The sequence below is a fragment of the Saccopteryx bilineata genome, chromosome 6, assembly GCF_036850765.1.
Source record: "Saccopteryx bilineata isolate mSacBil1 chromosome 6, mSacBil1_pri_phased_curated, whole genome shotgun sequence".
Taxonomy (NCBI): Eukaryota; Metazoa; Chordata; class Mammalia; order Chiroptera; family Emballonuridae; genus Saccopteryx; species Saccopteryx bilineata.
The window spans coordinates 32,198,004-32,213,949 of record NC_089495.1 but is presented as its reverse complement, the minus strand read 5'-3'; the positions used below and the strand labels follow the sequence as shown (position 1 = coordinate 32,213,949).

General features: G+C 39.7%; 1 protein-coding gene across 2 annotated transcripts in view; it reads left to right on the top strand.

Annotated features, from left to right (window-relative positions):
* The window catches only part of ZMAT4 (zinc finger matrin-type 4), a 361,668-nt gene that overhangs the window by 132,063 nt on the left and 213,659 nt on the right, over window positions 1–15,946 (top strand). For both annotated transcript variants that reach the window (XM_066236449.1, XM_066236448.1), the window contains one exon: window positions 9,293–9,382. In XM_066236449.1, the coding sequence (XP_066092546.1) occupies window positions 9,293–9,382 (90 nt within the window). The remainder of the gene's footprint in view (window positions 1–9,292; window positions 9,383–15,946) is intronic.

Sequence of the window (15,946 nt, the reverse complement as noted above, 5' to 3'; positions counted from 1 at the left end):
GAGTGTCCCACTGCACGGGGAAGTCAAATTGAGGATGCCAGATCGACGTAGAGCTCGGGTTCTACTGGGACAGTGATGCACATATCTTGGCTTGGGCTGTCACATAAAATACCATAGAATGGTGTCATAAACAACAGATACTTGTTTCTCACCATTTTGGAGAGTAGATATCTAAGATCAAGGTGCCAGCAGGGTTGGTTTCTGGTGCAGCCTCTCTTCCTGGCTTCCAGAATGACCACCTTCTTACTGTGTCCTCACATGGCCTTTACTCTGTGAGTGTGGAAAGAGGAAGGGATGGCTGGTGTCTCATCCTTATCTCAAAAGGACACCAGTCCTGTCGGATTAGGGCCACACACTTTCTGACTCCATTCAACTTAATTACCTTTGTAAAGACCCTATCCCAAAATTCAGTTAAATTTAGGGTTAGGGCTTTAACATATGAATTTGGGGAGACACTTTTAGTCTACAAGAGCACAAATACCCCGGATCCTATAATTAAAAAGTAAAAGACATAATACCCTAGCCCAACAGCCCACATGTCTGACCACAGGTTAAGAGAGGCTTTACCAAACTAGCATTTGGGGAGTCAGGGTCTTAGAAGCAGCAGCTGGGGAACTGACTGTGGCGTGTTCCAAACCTCTTCCTTAACAAGCTGGATCTGCTTGTGCCATGGTGTCTGCAGCAATAGCGTTCACTCTAAATCCTGACTTTTGTACCACTGACTGCAGTTTCTCCGTTTTTTCAGAGTTTATGCTTCAAGCTCAGTCTTCATCAGTTCACCTGCTGCGAGTTTCCCCTCCAGTGTACACACTCTGCAGAATGCCTGCAGTTGTTTCTTAGCACTGTCTCCAGTCTGCAGGCTCCCTGCTTCCCTCTGACTTCCACTGCAGCAGAAGGATCGAGAGGTGGAAGTAGATGGGTGTTGGGTTTGATTTGATTTTTAGAATGGAAGGAAATCTATAATAATTATGTACACAATGTTTTTACACAATTGGTTTAGTTAATCAAGGGTCTTGGGCTTTTATTTTGGGATTTCCTCTTTCATGCATTCAGTTACTCAACCAACAAACCTTTATCAAACACAAACTATGTATCAGGCATGGTGATAAATAATGGGGACACAACAGTGAACAAACAGATATAATTCCTGTTCTCTGAGAATTTATAAGTTGTGGGCTCTTGAGCAGGTACTTTGGTCTTTCTGAAATCTGTTTTCCTCATCTTCAGGAAGGACAGTTTGAATGGCAAGTCGTCAATGTTGAAATGAATCTTTAAAATTTTGACCTTTTTCCTCTAATTACTGGAATAATTAGATCTCTTAAGGAATTGGAAAATCCAAAGAAAGCACACATAAGAAAAATTAAAACTATTTGTGATCCATGATAAAAATAATGTTAAAATTTTGGTGTGTTTTTTTTCCTAGACTGTTGCTACATCTGGGCACACATGTGTATATACACACATATAACTTCGTTTAGAAAATCTGCATCATTTATAGTCTGGTTTGAAAAAAAGATTTTTTTCTTAGTGTTATTTTATAGATACTTTTCATGTCATTGAATGTTATTATGCTTGTTAATCGCAATTTGGTAATCTATCATATAGATATATCATAATATTTATCTCTCACTTGGAACATTAACTTATTTTCTCATTTTTACTAATATAAATATATGGCAATATATGGCTCTGATTGCTTTCTTAATATAAATTCATAGAAGTAGGATTGTTGGCTCAAACAAGTTTTTGCCTGTTGAATACATATTGCAAAATTTCCATCTAGGAAGCTTTTATCAGTTTATGTGCCTATTAGCTACATATAAGAGTCTTGGTTTTACTCTATCTTCACCAAATGAGATATGTATATTTTGAAAATCTTTGCCATTTTAACAAGTGAAAAAATATATTTTTCACTTTAAAAATTATAAGGTAGAATTTGGATAAACTTTTTTATGTATCTTTAGCTGTTTGCATTTCTACAATTTCTTTTTACATCCTTTGCCTATTTTAATATTTTTTCTTATAAATTTGTTAGAGCAATCTATCTTAAAGGTATTAAACCATTTTTTTTTACATATTGCAAATATTTTTCCTGTTTTATGATTTGCCTTTTATATGTAGGGTGGGCAAAAGTAGGTTTACAGTTGTGAGTAGGTAAAACAGAATTTATTCTTGTATTATTATTTACTAATTACTGTGTTGTTTTACATAGGAACAACTACAAATCTACTTTTGGCCCACCCTGTATATGTATTTCAGATTAAAAACCTATATATTTTTTTGTAATCATATCTATCAGTTCTGCTTTTATTATTATTATTATTATTTTTTGCTTTGTTGTTTAGAAAACTTTTACATTATGAAGTTAGATATATTTTCCCACTTCCTTTTTGGTTGTAAAGTATTGGGCCTATTCTGGGAGTTTCTGTGTCTAGTTTTTCCGCCACTAGAGCCACTCTATATCTGTTCTGGTCTTTTGTCTGCAAGCCCTCCAGTATCATTTCCTCCCCTCCTTTTTTAAATCGTATTCCTCTACGTTGTAGGAAGCGTCTCTGTCTCAGCTCTTACACTGAACTGCATGCATTGTTGGTTCTGTTCTGGAGCTTATGTGGCAGTCAGTCAGAATTAAGCTATGGTGTCAGTGTCCTTACCTCATAAACTCAGACAGTGCATCTTCATTTTAGTCAGTTGTCTCAACTCATCTTTTAGCTTTTATGCTCACTTTATGTTTTCTGAAATGAAATGACATGAAGCATGCACCATTTGAAACTTCTGTTTATTACAGTAAATATTTTGTGCAATGAAAAACCCCTCGATGACTCCTCCTGGAGAGTTTTTCCCAAGTCTGTTTTGTATAACAAGATTTCCCCATAGATGCCCTTACACCTGACAGGACAGAAGGCTGGTAAGGCCTGCCACATGTCCCCAGTGTGTGTGGATCGGCCTTGGCCTTTCTCAAAAAATCTTCTGAATATCTTTCGATACAATTTTATCTGTGGGACTGGATTATGAACCATTTTGGTGGCCCGGCAGCTTGGATAGGAGATCTGGAACTCAGGGCAGTTCAGGCAGAAGAGTTTTATTTCTTCCTTCTCTGTGTTAAAGCCTTCCTCTTGGGACCAGTTTTCTCTCTCTAGGTTGTGCCTTGGTCCTTACACCACTTGAGGTTTCTGTAGCGACCTCCTTCTGTGGGACTAAGGAGAGGTGCGTCACTCTGGAAAAGAACCCCACCCATCAGAGAGCTCTCCAACACTTGTGGTTTTCTCTTTCATTTATCTGCATTTAGCCTTGACTTTCTAGCGAAGCTATGCAACAGATTTTCCAGGGTTCAGACCTGGCACCCCTCAACCTTGGAGTGTTAACTTGTTTTCTTCCAGGGCATCTTCTCCTTCTTCCGGAGGGATGGAAATGCTGCCTCTCATCAGCCAATCACCTCGGGCAGCCTGGGAGGTCAGATCCTTGGTATGGGCGGTCTTCGCCCCAGAATGAGCGGAAGTACCTCAAACGTAGTGGCATGTGAGAATCATTCTTCCATAATTATCAGTCTGTTCCAGGTTTTCCCCTTTTCTTGTAGTTCTTGGCTTATTTTAGCTGGTTTCTAGAAGAGGTATAATTAGATACCTAGAAGGAAATAAGATGGTGAAGCTTAACTGGGAAATCAGGAATGGATCTTATAGCTTATTTGAAATAACACCTCTCCTGCCAGCCTCACAACTGTGATTTGAGGATAAAATGAGATGATAAATGTGAAAAAAATTTGAAGGTTGTTTGGAACATTATGCAAATATAAAGTCACTTTATCTCCACATTTTATGAGACCAAAAATCAGGAGCCTCGTTGGAAGCAAATTGGAGCTGTGAAAAATTTCTTTACAGTAATATGTGCTAATGGAAGATGGCTATTTAGGTGCAGTACAAAGCCATTTATTTCTATGTGTATTGTCCCCTTTTTTCACAGTAACACATCTGAAATGGACATTTGTCTCGTTCCTCATCCCCTCACAGAGAAGGCTGGCCTGAAGTGGAAACTTCAGACTGTTTCTTTGAGTGCCAAGAGATTGTTTCAGCAAAAGAAACTAATCTGCAGATAGGTCTGCCCTCGTGCGATGCCTGGCGTCGGGGGCAAGGGCTTTAATTAAAATGGGATAGTTGGTAATTTCTGGCCTATCTGGGAAGCTTAGAGCTGATGTGGTTTGAATGAAAGTAATGACTTTTGCTTAAAATGCAAATATTAATGCAAGAAAGAGCTGGGAATGGCCATCGGTGCAATTGAATGAAATTATAATTTCCTTTTAATGCCTACTCTTCAAGTAATTTTCTTTTTTCTTCCTGAAACTGTGTAGTATACACATTTCACATGTAGGATGTATTTTTCTGTTAAAAGTCCCTTTCAGTTGGCAATGTGTCTGTCTTTTTAAATTCTTAGAAGCAGTATACATTGTAGGTTTTAATAAATCTTTGAAACCGTCCTAAGGGGTTTTTGTTGTGTGTGTTTATTTGTTTGGTATAAACCAGTTCTAGAAACAGCTTTCTTCCGGGCCTTCTCAGTTTGGTAGTCATTTGCCACCAGGCCCATAGTCTCAATTCATACACAGAAAGCAAAAGTGACTACATTGTGAAAAGTACCCATTTTTACCCTGGCATATTTGTGTCTACCAAAATAAAATTTTATAACTTGAAGTCACGTGTATCACTTTTGGGTTAAATATGCTTATCTAATTACCAAGGAATGCAATAAAAAATGTGCATTTTGAATACTGACAAGACATTTACAAGGGTAGATGGAAATGTCATCAGTTATACCAGTACATGTCAAAAGCATTCCAGATCAGTGAATTATTTTACTCACAATCACTGTGAGTAAAAAGTATACTTAATGAGGAGTCCCAGTGGCTTGACAAGCATTGTGAAGTTATTATGACTTTCAGATTAAAGGTAAATTTATAGAAATAAAAAGTGAAAACTACCCATGTTTCTCCTACCCAAATAAACATGCTTCCCCTACCTGTTAGCGCTATACTAATGAATTTTTATATAACTGCAATCGCAGCATATGAGCAATTTTGAGTTTAACCTTTTTTAGTCAACATTTATTATGTAGAAAGAATTTCTTTTTACAGTTTCCAACTGAACGTTAAGACAGTCCATGGCTGTTGACTACGCAGCTGTTTCCCAGGTTTTTGGTTTTTGCTTGTTTGTTTCTTTTTATATAACACTGCAATGAACATCTTTGCTCAAATTTAATTTTAACTTTCTGTGGGGAAGGTTTTATTTTTAGAATAAATTGAAGTAAGTGAGATTAAATCCAAATGTAAAGCAATTCAGGGAGTTAACGGATCGAGAGGAGCCAGCTGAAGGAAGACACTGCAGGTGACTCAGTGAGCTGTCGTGAGAAAGAGGTGAGTGTGCCAGGAAGAAAAGGGAGGGCTGAGTAGCAGAGCCACACCCTGTTGTTGAAAGGTGTGGAAGACACTCCAGTGCTGAGGCTGGGCAAGGGGTTGAGCACCCCGGACCATTCTGCTGGAACCTCTTTCCCTGTGTTAACCAACAGCTCTAGGAAGTGGCTTCGGCTGTGAATCAGACTAACCGGGAAGGTGACTCTAGATGCCTTTCATTGTCTTTGGAGTTTTTTCTTCCAGCCCCAAGTAAGGATTGGCTCCTTGGAGGAAAGGCATTGCAGTCAGCCCAGGTAGCCTGGAAAAGTAGCAGGAGGGGAAAGAGGTGACCAGACAGAAGGCATGCCCCTCCACACTCATTCCAGAAGCAGGGGGCGTTGGCCAGGCTCTGCTTCTCCTCACTCGCACACGAAGGCGAAGGCGGGCTCTGTAGGGGGTCTAGTCCTCCTTCCGTCAAACCTAGAACTTGGGGGTATGAAGGAGAAAAGCCAGCCTTTAATGAACAAAATTTGGTAATACGCCTTAAACCTTAACCTCTCTCCTCACAGCATGGCTTCCCAGCAGACTGTATCATTTATTTCTACTTCTTTCCAGCTAACACGTTCTTACTAGTTTTATCACACTACAATTAAATAACTCAGTGAACTCTGCCTTTGCTGGCACGTCTTTATGAAAGAAAAGTAATATTTTAGGAAAGATGGGGAAAAAAAGAAAAAAAAAAGACAACCACCGCAAAACAGGCCGTGTTACGAGATTTCCAATCTCGCCATGATTTTGTTCTCTGGGAACCCAGGGTTTTGAGTAGATTGCTGATGTAGGAACTGTGAAAAGAAGTTTTTCTATGGTAACAAATGAAAAATTGGAAACCTGCTTCAGCCATATTTGAGTTCACACTGTCACCACTTTGTCTTTTCACCAATTACCTGTCTGCTGCGCTTTTCTCTGGGGCCACATTCAGCCGCTTGCAGGTTTTTGAAATGCTCATTTTTATTATTTTGATTATAGCAGTATATTCTTAATACTTCGCCTCTTCTCTACCTACAAAAAAGCAAACAGAACTATAGAAAATGGGTACACATTTTAGTAGTCAACCTATTTATCTGCAAAAAGAACAAATGCTATATTAATTTGCCCTGAATCATTCCCAAAATGATGTGGAAGCTGAATGATGGTGTTGAAATTGTATGACACAGGTGCACATAGGTCTCTATTTCTTAGGCCTCCTAATCTTCCAGGCAAACAAGATTCCAGATAAACACTCATTTGATATTACTGTGCGTCCTAGAAATGGATATGAATGTATTACAAAATCACACTCCAGTGCTTTTACAGGTCTGTAATATTTCTCATGTTCCAATAGCACTTTTAAACCCATTTAAAGGCCTTGAAAGTATTCAGGGACTGTTTAGAAGAGCACAGTATTCTTGCTCTAGGCACAATATAGGAATTTAAAAAGTGATAAATGAGGAAAACCAGACAGAAAAGATTTACAATACATCCTGTAAACAAGATGCAATTTGCTGTGTGGCTAATCAATGAAGACAAACCATCATCCGGGAGATTGGCTAGAACCCAAGCAATGTGCAACCGAGGCCTGGGAAAGGAGAAATAATCTCTGAGTAAGAGAAAAGGAGAGAGGATGGGCATTAGGTAGAAAGGGATTCAAGGCAAATTCACATTAAGGAGACTGGGGTAGCACCAAACGTAGGGATTGATGCAGTCAGTACTGAGAAATGTTTATTTTATTTAGCATTATGGATTGCAATTTTTCATATGCATTAGCTTATTTGATTCTCATGGTAACCTTAATAATATTATTACGTTCATTTTTGAACATGGAGACAATGAGACTCGTTGTGGCTATATACAAATGAAAGTAAATGACTTGTTCAATATCACACAGTTAGAAAATGGTAGAGCAAGATGTAGGGTTTTGAACTCTGAGAACAGTCATGTGGAGCTTAAAAACGGGGCCACATTCTGAGTAATGTGAAATTAGACAATTCCATTGTGCAACCATCCCAGAGTGTACTTACACAACCTCAGATGGTAAAACCTACTACACACCTCTGTTATATGATATAGCCTACTGGTCCTAGGCTACAAGCCTGCACAGCATGTTACTGGACTAAACTCCATGAGATTAAATCAAGCACAAGAGAAAATGATGCAATCAAAAGACTAGTTAAATACGAGATGCATGAGTTGCTGCGAGCCGAAAACAGCATACTCTTTTACTGCAAACTTTTAAAATTATTTTTATTTATTTATTCATTTTAGATGAGAGAGAGAGAGAAAGAGAGAGAGAAGGGGGGAGGAGCACGAAGCTTCAACTCCCATATGTGCCTTGACCGGGCAAGCCCAGGGTTTTGAGCCGGCAACCTCAGCATTCCAGGTCAACGCTTTATCCACTGTGCCACCACAGGTCAGGCTGCAAACTTTTTAAATGTAGACAGAGTACACTAACATAACAATAAAAAGTCTAGTATAGGAAATTATATATAAACAAGTAACATAGTCGTTTATTACCATTATCCAGTACTACGTACTCTGCATAACTGTGTTGTTATACTCTTACAGGACAGGCAGTGTAGTAGGTGTGTTTACACCAGGGGTGGTCAACCTTTCTATACCTACTGCCCACTTTTGTATCTCTGTTAGTAGTAAAATTTTCTAACCGCCCACCGGTTCCACAGTAATGGTGATTTATAAAGTAGGGAAGTAACTTTACTTTATAAAATTTATAAAGCAGAGTTACAGCAAGTTAAAGCATATAATAATAATGACTTACCAAGTACTTTATGTCGGATTTTTGCTAAGTTTGGCAGAATAAATCTTTATGAAACAACTTACTATAGTTAAATCTAACTTTTTATTTATACTTTGGTTGCTCTGCTACCGCCCACCATGAAAGCTGGAACACCCACTAGTGGGCGGTAGGGACCAGGCTGACTACCACTGGTTTACACCAACATCACCACAAACACGTGACTAATGCGTTGTTACCACATTGTCACTGCTGCGATGTCTCTAGGCAACAGGGACTTCTCAGCTCTATTATAATCTTATGGGACCACCACTGGGTATGCAGTCTGTCTGGTCTGTGTTTCATTTCAACTCTTCTCATTCCACCCTCCAGCCTCAGGCAGGTAGCAACTTGGAAGCCAGAACTGCAGTATTTAAAGGTGAGGGGAGTTTGGGTGAAGCCTCGGTTGAGCAAAGGAGCAGAGGAAAGACAGAACCATTCCTGGACGGGACCTAGTCAGTGTAGGCAGAAATTGATAGTCCCTCTAAGCCTGAGGGAGGTGAGGCGTTTTTTGTTCACTGGGTGTGCTTATATGCATGGAACTTGGGCTCTGACCCATCCTCCAGTGTACAAACAGTACTTTTTGTTTGCTCACGATAGCTGACATTGGAGATTTGTTTTGATAGCTTATTACCAAGGCTCAGGTATGAGAACTGGAGGCAAAGACTTTTGTTGGAGATGCCACGTGTGCCTGACTCCAAAGTGGCATTGCTCCTGTTTCCTTAGGGCAGGGCAGCAGGGGTGAGAGAGAAAGTGGGGAACACGGCTTTTCGTCACCAACTGACCCTTGTATTATTCCTTCTGCCAACCTGTTCTTACTTTTGAGGACAATTAACTATGTTATTCACTCCCAGCTAAAAGATCCCAATGCTCTTACTTCTTCATTAAGTGTTTTTTTTAATCCTGAAATTATTTTGGCTTTATGACGTTGGGCAGGTCACTTAACCTATCTGAGCCCACATAACTCGCAGGATCAGGTGCAAGTGTTTTTTAACAAAAATAATTGTTGGCATTTGCAGTCACTGGCTGTACTCCTGGGGATTTAAAATGCCTTCTCTTTTACAGTATCTGCTTCTGATTTTTCTTCCCAGAGTCGAAAACATGCAAGCAAAGTCCGACTGTATTACATGCTTCACCCCAGGGATGGTGGGTGTCCCGCCAAGAGGCTCCGGTCGGAAAACGTGAGTATCTGGCGCCATATCCTTAGACAATTTGTTGTGTATGCTAAGAACTTTGCAGATCTATCTTTTTCTTTTTCCTGTCAGAACTTGCTGGTAGGGCATCAGAGGGCTTTTGGATGATACCGTGCTGGGATCACACAGAGGTGACGTGACAGAGAGGCTGGGTAAAGGGACATAGGAGTCATTAGAAAACAAAGATCAGTGAAGGCATGACCTGTCAGAAATAGCAGATATTTTGCTTTTTACATATTTTAATTTTCCTTTGGCATGTAAAACAGAATGCCAGTTTTTTCATGTATAATGAAACTGTACATATCTTGCAAATAAAGATACTCAGGGTTTTTTATCAGTACCCTCCCTTCCTGAGGGAACATTTACCTGGGAAGACAAATGATAATTAGAAAGTTGCTTTGAGGGTGTAAAGTTATAGCAAAGGGCTTGCTTCAGCCGGATCAAGGCAAACACTGATGAAAGGAATGTTTCTTGTAGGGCTTACTTACTTTTCCTAATAAGTAAAATATTATTTTTGTTATTTGAGCTGCTTTTATTTATTTAAATTTTTTATTTTATTTTATTTATTCATTTTAGAGAGGAGAGAGAGAGGGAGAGAGAGAGACAGAGAGAGAGAGGGAGAGGAGAGAGAGACAGGGGGGAGGAGCTGGAAGCATCAACTCCCATATGGGCCTTGACCAGGCAAGCCCAGGGTTTAAAACCGGTGACCTCAGCATTTCCAGGTCGACACTTTATTCACTGCGCCACCACAGGTCAGGCTATTTGAGCTGCTTTTAAAAAATTGAAATATAGTTGACATATGTGAGTTTCAGGTGTACAACATAGTGATTCAACATTTATATGTCTTATGATATGTGAACACCACACTAAGTCTAGTAACACTCTGTCCCTATGCAAAGTTACCACACTATTGCTGACTATGTTCCCTTTACCTTTTATACCTATCCCTTTACTCTCTTTACTTTTATACCTATCCCTTTACTCTCTTCCCTCTGGCAACCATTAGTTTGTTCTTTGTTTCTATACATCTGTTTTTGTTTTGTTTTATTTGTTTTGATTTTTAAAGAAAAACTTTACATATAAGTGAAATCATGGGGTATTTGTCTTTCTCTGTGTGACTTATTTCACTTAACCTAATATCCTCTAGGTCCATCCATATTGTCTTAAATGGCAGGATTTTATCATTCTTATGGCTGAGTAATATTCTGTTATATATATGTACCACATCTTCCTTTGCTTTTTCTTTTTTTTTAAGTGAGAGTAAGGGGGGATAGAGAGACAGACTCCTGCATATGCCCCGACCGGGATCCACCCAACAACCCCTGTCTGGGCCTATGTTCACAACCGAGTTATTTTTAGCATCTGAGATGGAGGTTCCACAGAGCCAACCTCAATGCCTGGGCCAATGTGCTCGCAACAATCGAGCCATGGTTGCGGGAGTGGAGAGGAGAGAGAGAGAGAGAGAGAGAGAGAGAGAGAGAGAGAGAGAGAGAGAGAGAGAGAGAGAGAGAAAGGGGAGGAGGGGAGAAACAGATGATTGCCTCTTATGTGTGCCTTGACTGGACTCAAATATGAGACTTCCACACGTTGGATCAATGCTGAGACAGCTGGTCAGGGCCTGTACCATGTCTTTAAAAAAAAAAAATTTATTGATTTTAATTTATTGTGTTTACGTAAATTCAAGTGTACCATTGAATACATCCCCCCCACCCCCGTGTTCCCCTCAACATCCCCCTTTCCCCCCTTCCTCCTATGCCCTCCCCCCTTCCCTCCATGGTTTGCTTTCCTGCTCTCTATAACGCTGTGTTATGTATTTATAATATAATTTCACCAAACTCTTTCCCTTCTCTGATCCCATCTTCTCATCTCCTTTCTCTCTGTCCACTTTCCCTCTGGTCCCTTTGATCCCACCTCTGCCTCTATTCTGTTCCTCAGTTCACATTGTTCATTGGATTTCTCAAATGAGTGAGGTCATATGATACTTTTCTTTCTCTGCTTGGCTTATTTCATCTATCATAATAGTTTCCAGGTCCATCCATGTTGTCACAAAAGGTAAGATTTTCTTCTTTTTCATGGCTGCATAGAATTCCATTACTTATATGTACCACAACTTTTTAATCCACTCATCCACTGATGGACACTTGGGCCATTTCCAGATCTTGGCTATTGTAAACAATGCTCCAATAAACATAGGGGTCATGTCTTCTTTATCCATTCATCTATTGATGGACACCTATTTCATATTTTGGCTATTATTAGTAATGCTACAATGACTATAGGGGTGCATATATCTGTTCAAATTAGTGTTTTCATTTTCATTGGATTAATGAAAATAGAATTGCTGGATCATATGGTAGTTCTATTTTTAGTTTCTTGAAGAATCTTCATACTGTTTTCCACAGTGTCTACACCAATTTGCAATCCTACCAGCAATAAGTGGCATATTCTTAGCTATGATACACTGATGAATAAACACAGCAATCCTTACTCTTTGAGTTCTGAGGAGTCTGCAGACATAGAATTCATCTCCTACATGATCACTTATGCTTGTGATTCTGTTTTCCTTTGTTACCATATAGATCAGGGGTCCCCAAACTTTTTATACAGGGGGCCAGTTCACTGTCCCTCAGACCATTGGAGGGCTGGACTATAAAAAAAACTATGAACAAATCTCTATGCACACTGCACATATCTTATTTTAAAGTAAAAAAACAAAACGGGAACAAATACAATATTTAAAATAAAGAACAAGTAAATTTAAATCAACAAACTGACCAGTATTTCAATGGGAACTATGGGTTTGCTTTTGGCTAATGACATGGTCAATGTGCTCCTCTCAATGACCACCAATGAAAGAGGTGCCCCTTCCGGAAGTGCGACGGGGGGGCCGGATAAATGGCCTCAGGGGGCCGCATACGGCCCGCGGGCCATAGTTTGGGGACCCCTGATATAGAGGCTGGTCTCTTTTATGTATTAAATAGTAATGCATAATCATTGAAGAAACTTGACCAAAGCTGGACCTGTATATTCTTCACAGAAAAGAAGAGAGAACGCAAAAGAATGGCATGTGATTGAGTGTAGTGAGTATCAGGGCTGGTGTTGTTAGTGAATTCCAAGCATGGCTGCTAACATCACAAAATGAACAGACTGATCTGGAACACAGTGGAGTTCTCTTGACTGCCTTGTGAAAATGGCATTTAGAGCTACTGGAGGCAAAGGACACCAAGAAAGCTTTGCAAGTGTTAAGAAGTAGGACACTGAGTTCTATCAGTGCTCAGGCTTATGACCTTGGACAAATAATTAATTTTTGTGAACCTCAGTTTCCTCGAAACAACTATAATAATCATACTTTTCTCACTGGGCTTTTGTGACTACGGAATGAAAGAATAGGTAATGAGATGTATTGTTCCATGTTAGGCATTGAATAAAACAAGTATAAATAAGACACAGACTTGTCTAAAAGAAACTCAGAATATAGTGAGGGAGATTAACATTGTATTAAAGAACTAGCTATGATGGCACAAGTGGAGTTGTTTATTAACATTCTTCACAAAGTCCCATAGAAACAAAGGGCAAGTGAGTTATACCCGGGCAATTCGACCAGGGAAGGTATTACGCACTTTGAGTTGGAATCTTTCAGTTGAATGGATTGTACCAGATGGAAGTGGTGGGAATGAGAAAAGAAGACAGGCACATTCTATCAAAAGAGCTTTGAAACCACAGGAGAGTTGGCCTGTACCAGCTTTATGCGATCTCCAAGTCCTTTAGCTATACTGGAGTCATGCTTTCCACCAGGTGTTTATTAAAAGAGACAGAATTAATTTTTTTCCCCTTTGAAATTGCCCAGCAACAGGGCCAATACTGCTTTATTCAATAGCCATTCAGTGACTTATCCTAATAGTTAGAAGTATTGGATTCAGGGTCACTTGATAATTAGTTCTTGAACACAGGTCACTTTCTACCTGCTCAGGTTCTAATCCTGAATGTTACACTTACATCTGAGCTCCTGGGGAGGCTTCATCAGGCTTGTGGAAAGGGAAGCTGGGGTTCAAGCTGGTGTTCCTACAAGACATGGTCTCTCCACTCTGGTCAGACCCAGGATTCCCCTCATTTGGGCTCTCTCTGGCCAGTAACCCTGAGGTCGTTTTATGGGGTGGAAGATCTTTGGATTTTAGAGCAAAAGGTATTTGCAAGGATTTGAGAATTTTTTTTCCTTTGATGTATCTGGGTTTTGAAAACTTTGATCTACTATTGATTATTTATTAAATCATTTTTTCTATAACTTATTAATCATAGTGTTAAAGCCAATCAGCAAACAGGAAAAAGAACATAATGATCTTATTTTTGAAAGAGACAGTTGATAGTTTTATTAGGCTGTGTGTACATTTCACAGGTGAACGTATCATTTCCACTAGGCATTTTGATATTTTGGCTGAAGTGCAGATGCCACTCCAGGCCCCCTCCAGGGCTCTGAGCATTAGTGTTGGTAACTATTTGGACCAACTTTATTTTGTACAGACTCATACCTAAGGGTTGAGAGACTGTTGGGGACCGAAATATAAACAAGGTATTTTTACGATCCGGATATCTCGGGGATAGAGGTGCTGGGCCTAACTCCCCACCTCACCTGCCTAGTTAGCAAAGAGCTATACCTGATTCTCGCTTGTTCCACCCACGTTCTCCGGAAGAGTCTGGAAGCTAGTTTCTTATTGGTATAAAGTTAGATTTGAATAGTATGGTGGGAGTTGTCTTTGAGTGGTTTTGGAAACAATTGAATTGCTAATGGACCGCCTTTTCCCCTGAATAAAGGCAGGTGCATCTTTGGGAGCAGCCACGTTACGGCTCAGGAACAGTAGAGACTGTTCTCCATGCCATCCTCCCGAACCCATCTGTATGGATATATCTTTAAGTCTCTGTCTATCATTTATTTAATTCCATACCTTTTCCCGTTCGAAGGCCCCGTAACAGACTCGTCATGGCTGGACCACGACAAGAGACTGAATATACAAATGACAATGGCCAGACTACATATAAAAATAGAACTTTGTCCAGAAAACCAAGCCATTAACGTATAGGAACCAGCCCGGGAAGTCTGCCTAAATCAGACTTATGGAAAGTCTGACCACTGTCATTAGTAATCACCTAGGAAACCAAACACTAACCCATGTCACAATAAGCCCAAAATGGACAGGACTTGATTACTACTTTTTAGCTTCCCTCATTTTTGTCCCTACAGAGAAAACCACATATGCATCCTAACCAATCATATAAGATGTCCTTTTCCAGTTAACCCACCTATAGCTTAACTCCATCACAAGCCTCCACTCACAGCACATCTGAAGCCTCCTTATCACCCACTTTCTTGCTTGCTTTTGCGTCTCCTCCAAACACAAGTGATGGTAACTGATTCCTTGATAAAACAAGCATTGAGTAAATAACATTTCTAGTGCTCATTTCGTTGGTCTTTATTTTCACAGGGTTGTAGAATGGTGTAACAACAACAACTAATGTACACATTTGTCAGAAAGCCTAACTGAGGTCATTTCTTTATTTAGCACTTTGTTTTCAAAGTGCTTTCTCATGCATTATTATTATTGATTCTTTTTCCACCAGGACCCTGTGTTCTGGGAAGGATGCAACATCTCTTCTATTTGCTTGTCTGTTCCTGCCCATGTTCCCACCTGCCCTGCTTCCAGGGGCTGCGACAAGTTTGTATCCTCGTGTTACCTGATTGAGAGCAGCTTCATGGCTGCCCTGAATACCCTGAATAACAATATGAGTGGCTGCTAACATGAGAGGAAACTTGTTGCTGACTTTCCACACGCTGACTACAAATGAACGGTGGGTCTTCAGTGATCGCTAGAATGGAGGGGGCTGATGAGTAATCACAGCCATTCTTCCCTTCCCCGTTCTGAGCATCTGGAATACACAGTAACTCCAAATTTACCTACAGGTGGACAGAAGTGTCTATTGTTATTACCAAGTCCTGTTGCCACTTCTACTCCAGGTCATTTGGCCTTTCATTGTTTAAAAATTTAACTTTATTTTTATCTTCTGTCCTGGCATTTCTAACTTTTAAAATCCCCCCTTCACATGCTTTGACTTTTTAGAATCCTCCTTTGACCTTCTATGTTTTTTCTCCCATAAATTTTGGAGCAAGACATTTCCCCCTTGATGCCACCATGTAAAATTATGTGTGAAATAAATTGTTGTAATTGATTGCCTTTGAGAAACTTTCAGGAATCCCCTGAGTGTCCGAGCCAAAAAGAAAAGGCCATTAGAAATCCTTAGTGCATTGAGAATCTGTTTTTCCCCAATGGCCCTTTTTAGTGTCTTTTCATCCATGGGTCACATGCTTTGAAAAAAATTGTCGGTTCAGGAAATAGTACTTTTAAGTAAAGAGGTGATTTAATTTTACTTTTATTTTTGTTCTATAAAGATAACTAATTGCCAATCCAAATCTCCAGTTAGTATTAAGTAAATAATGTTTTTAAATGGAGTTAAAATTTCTTCTCAGTGGAGGAACTTGACAATTGGTTGGTCTAGATCAGG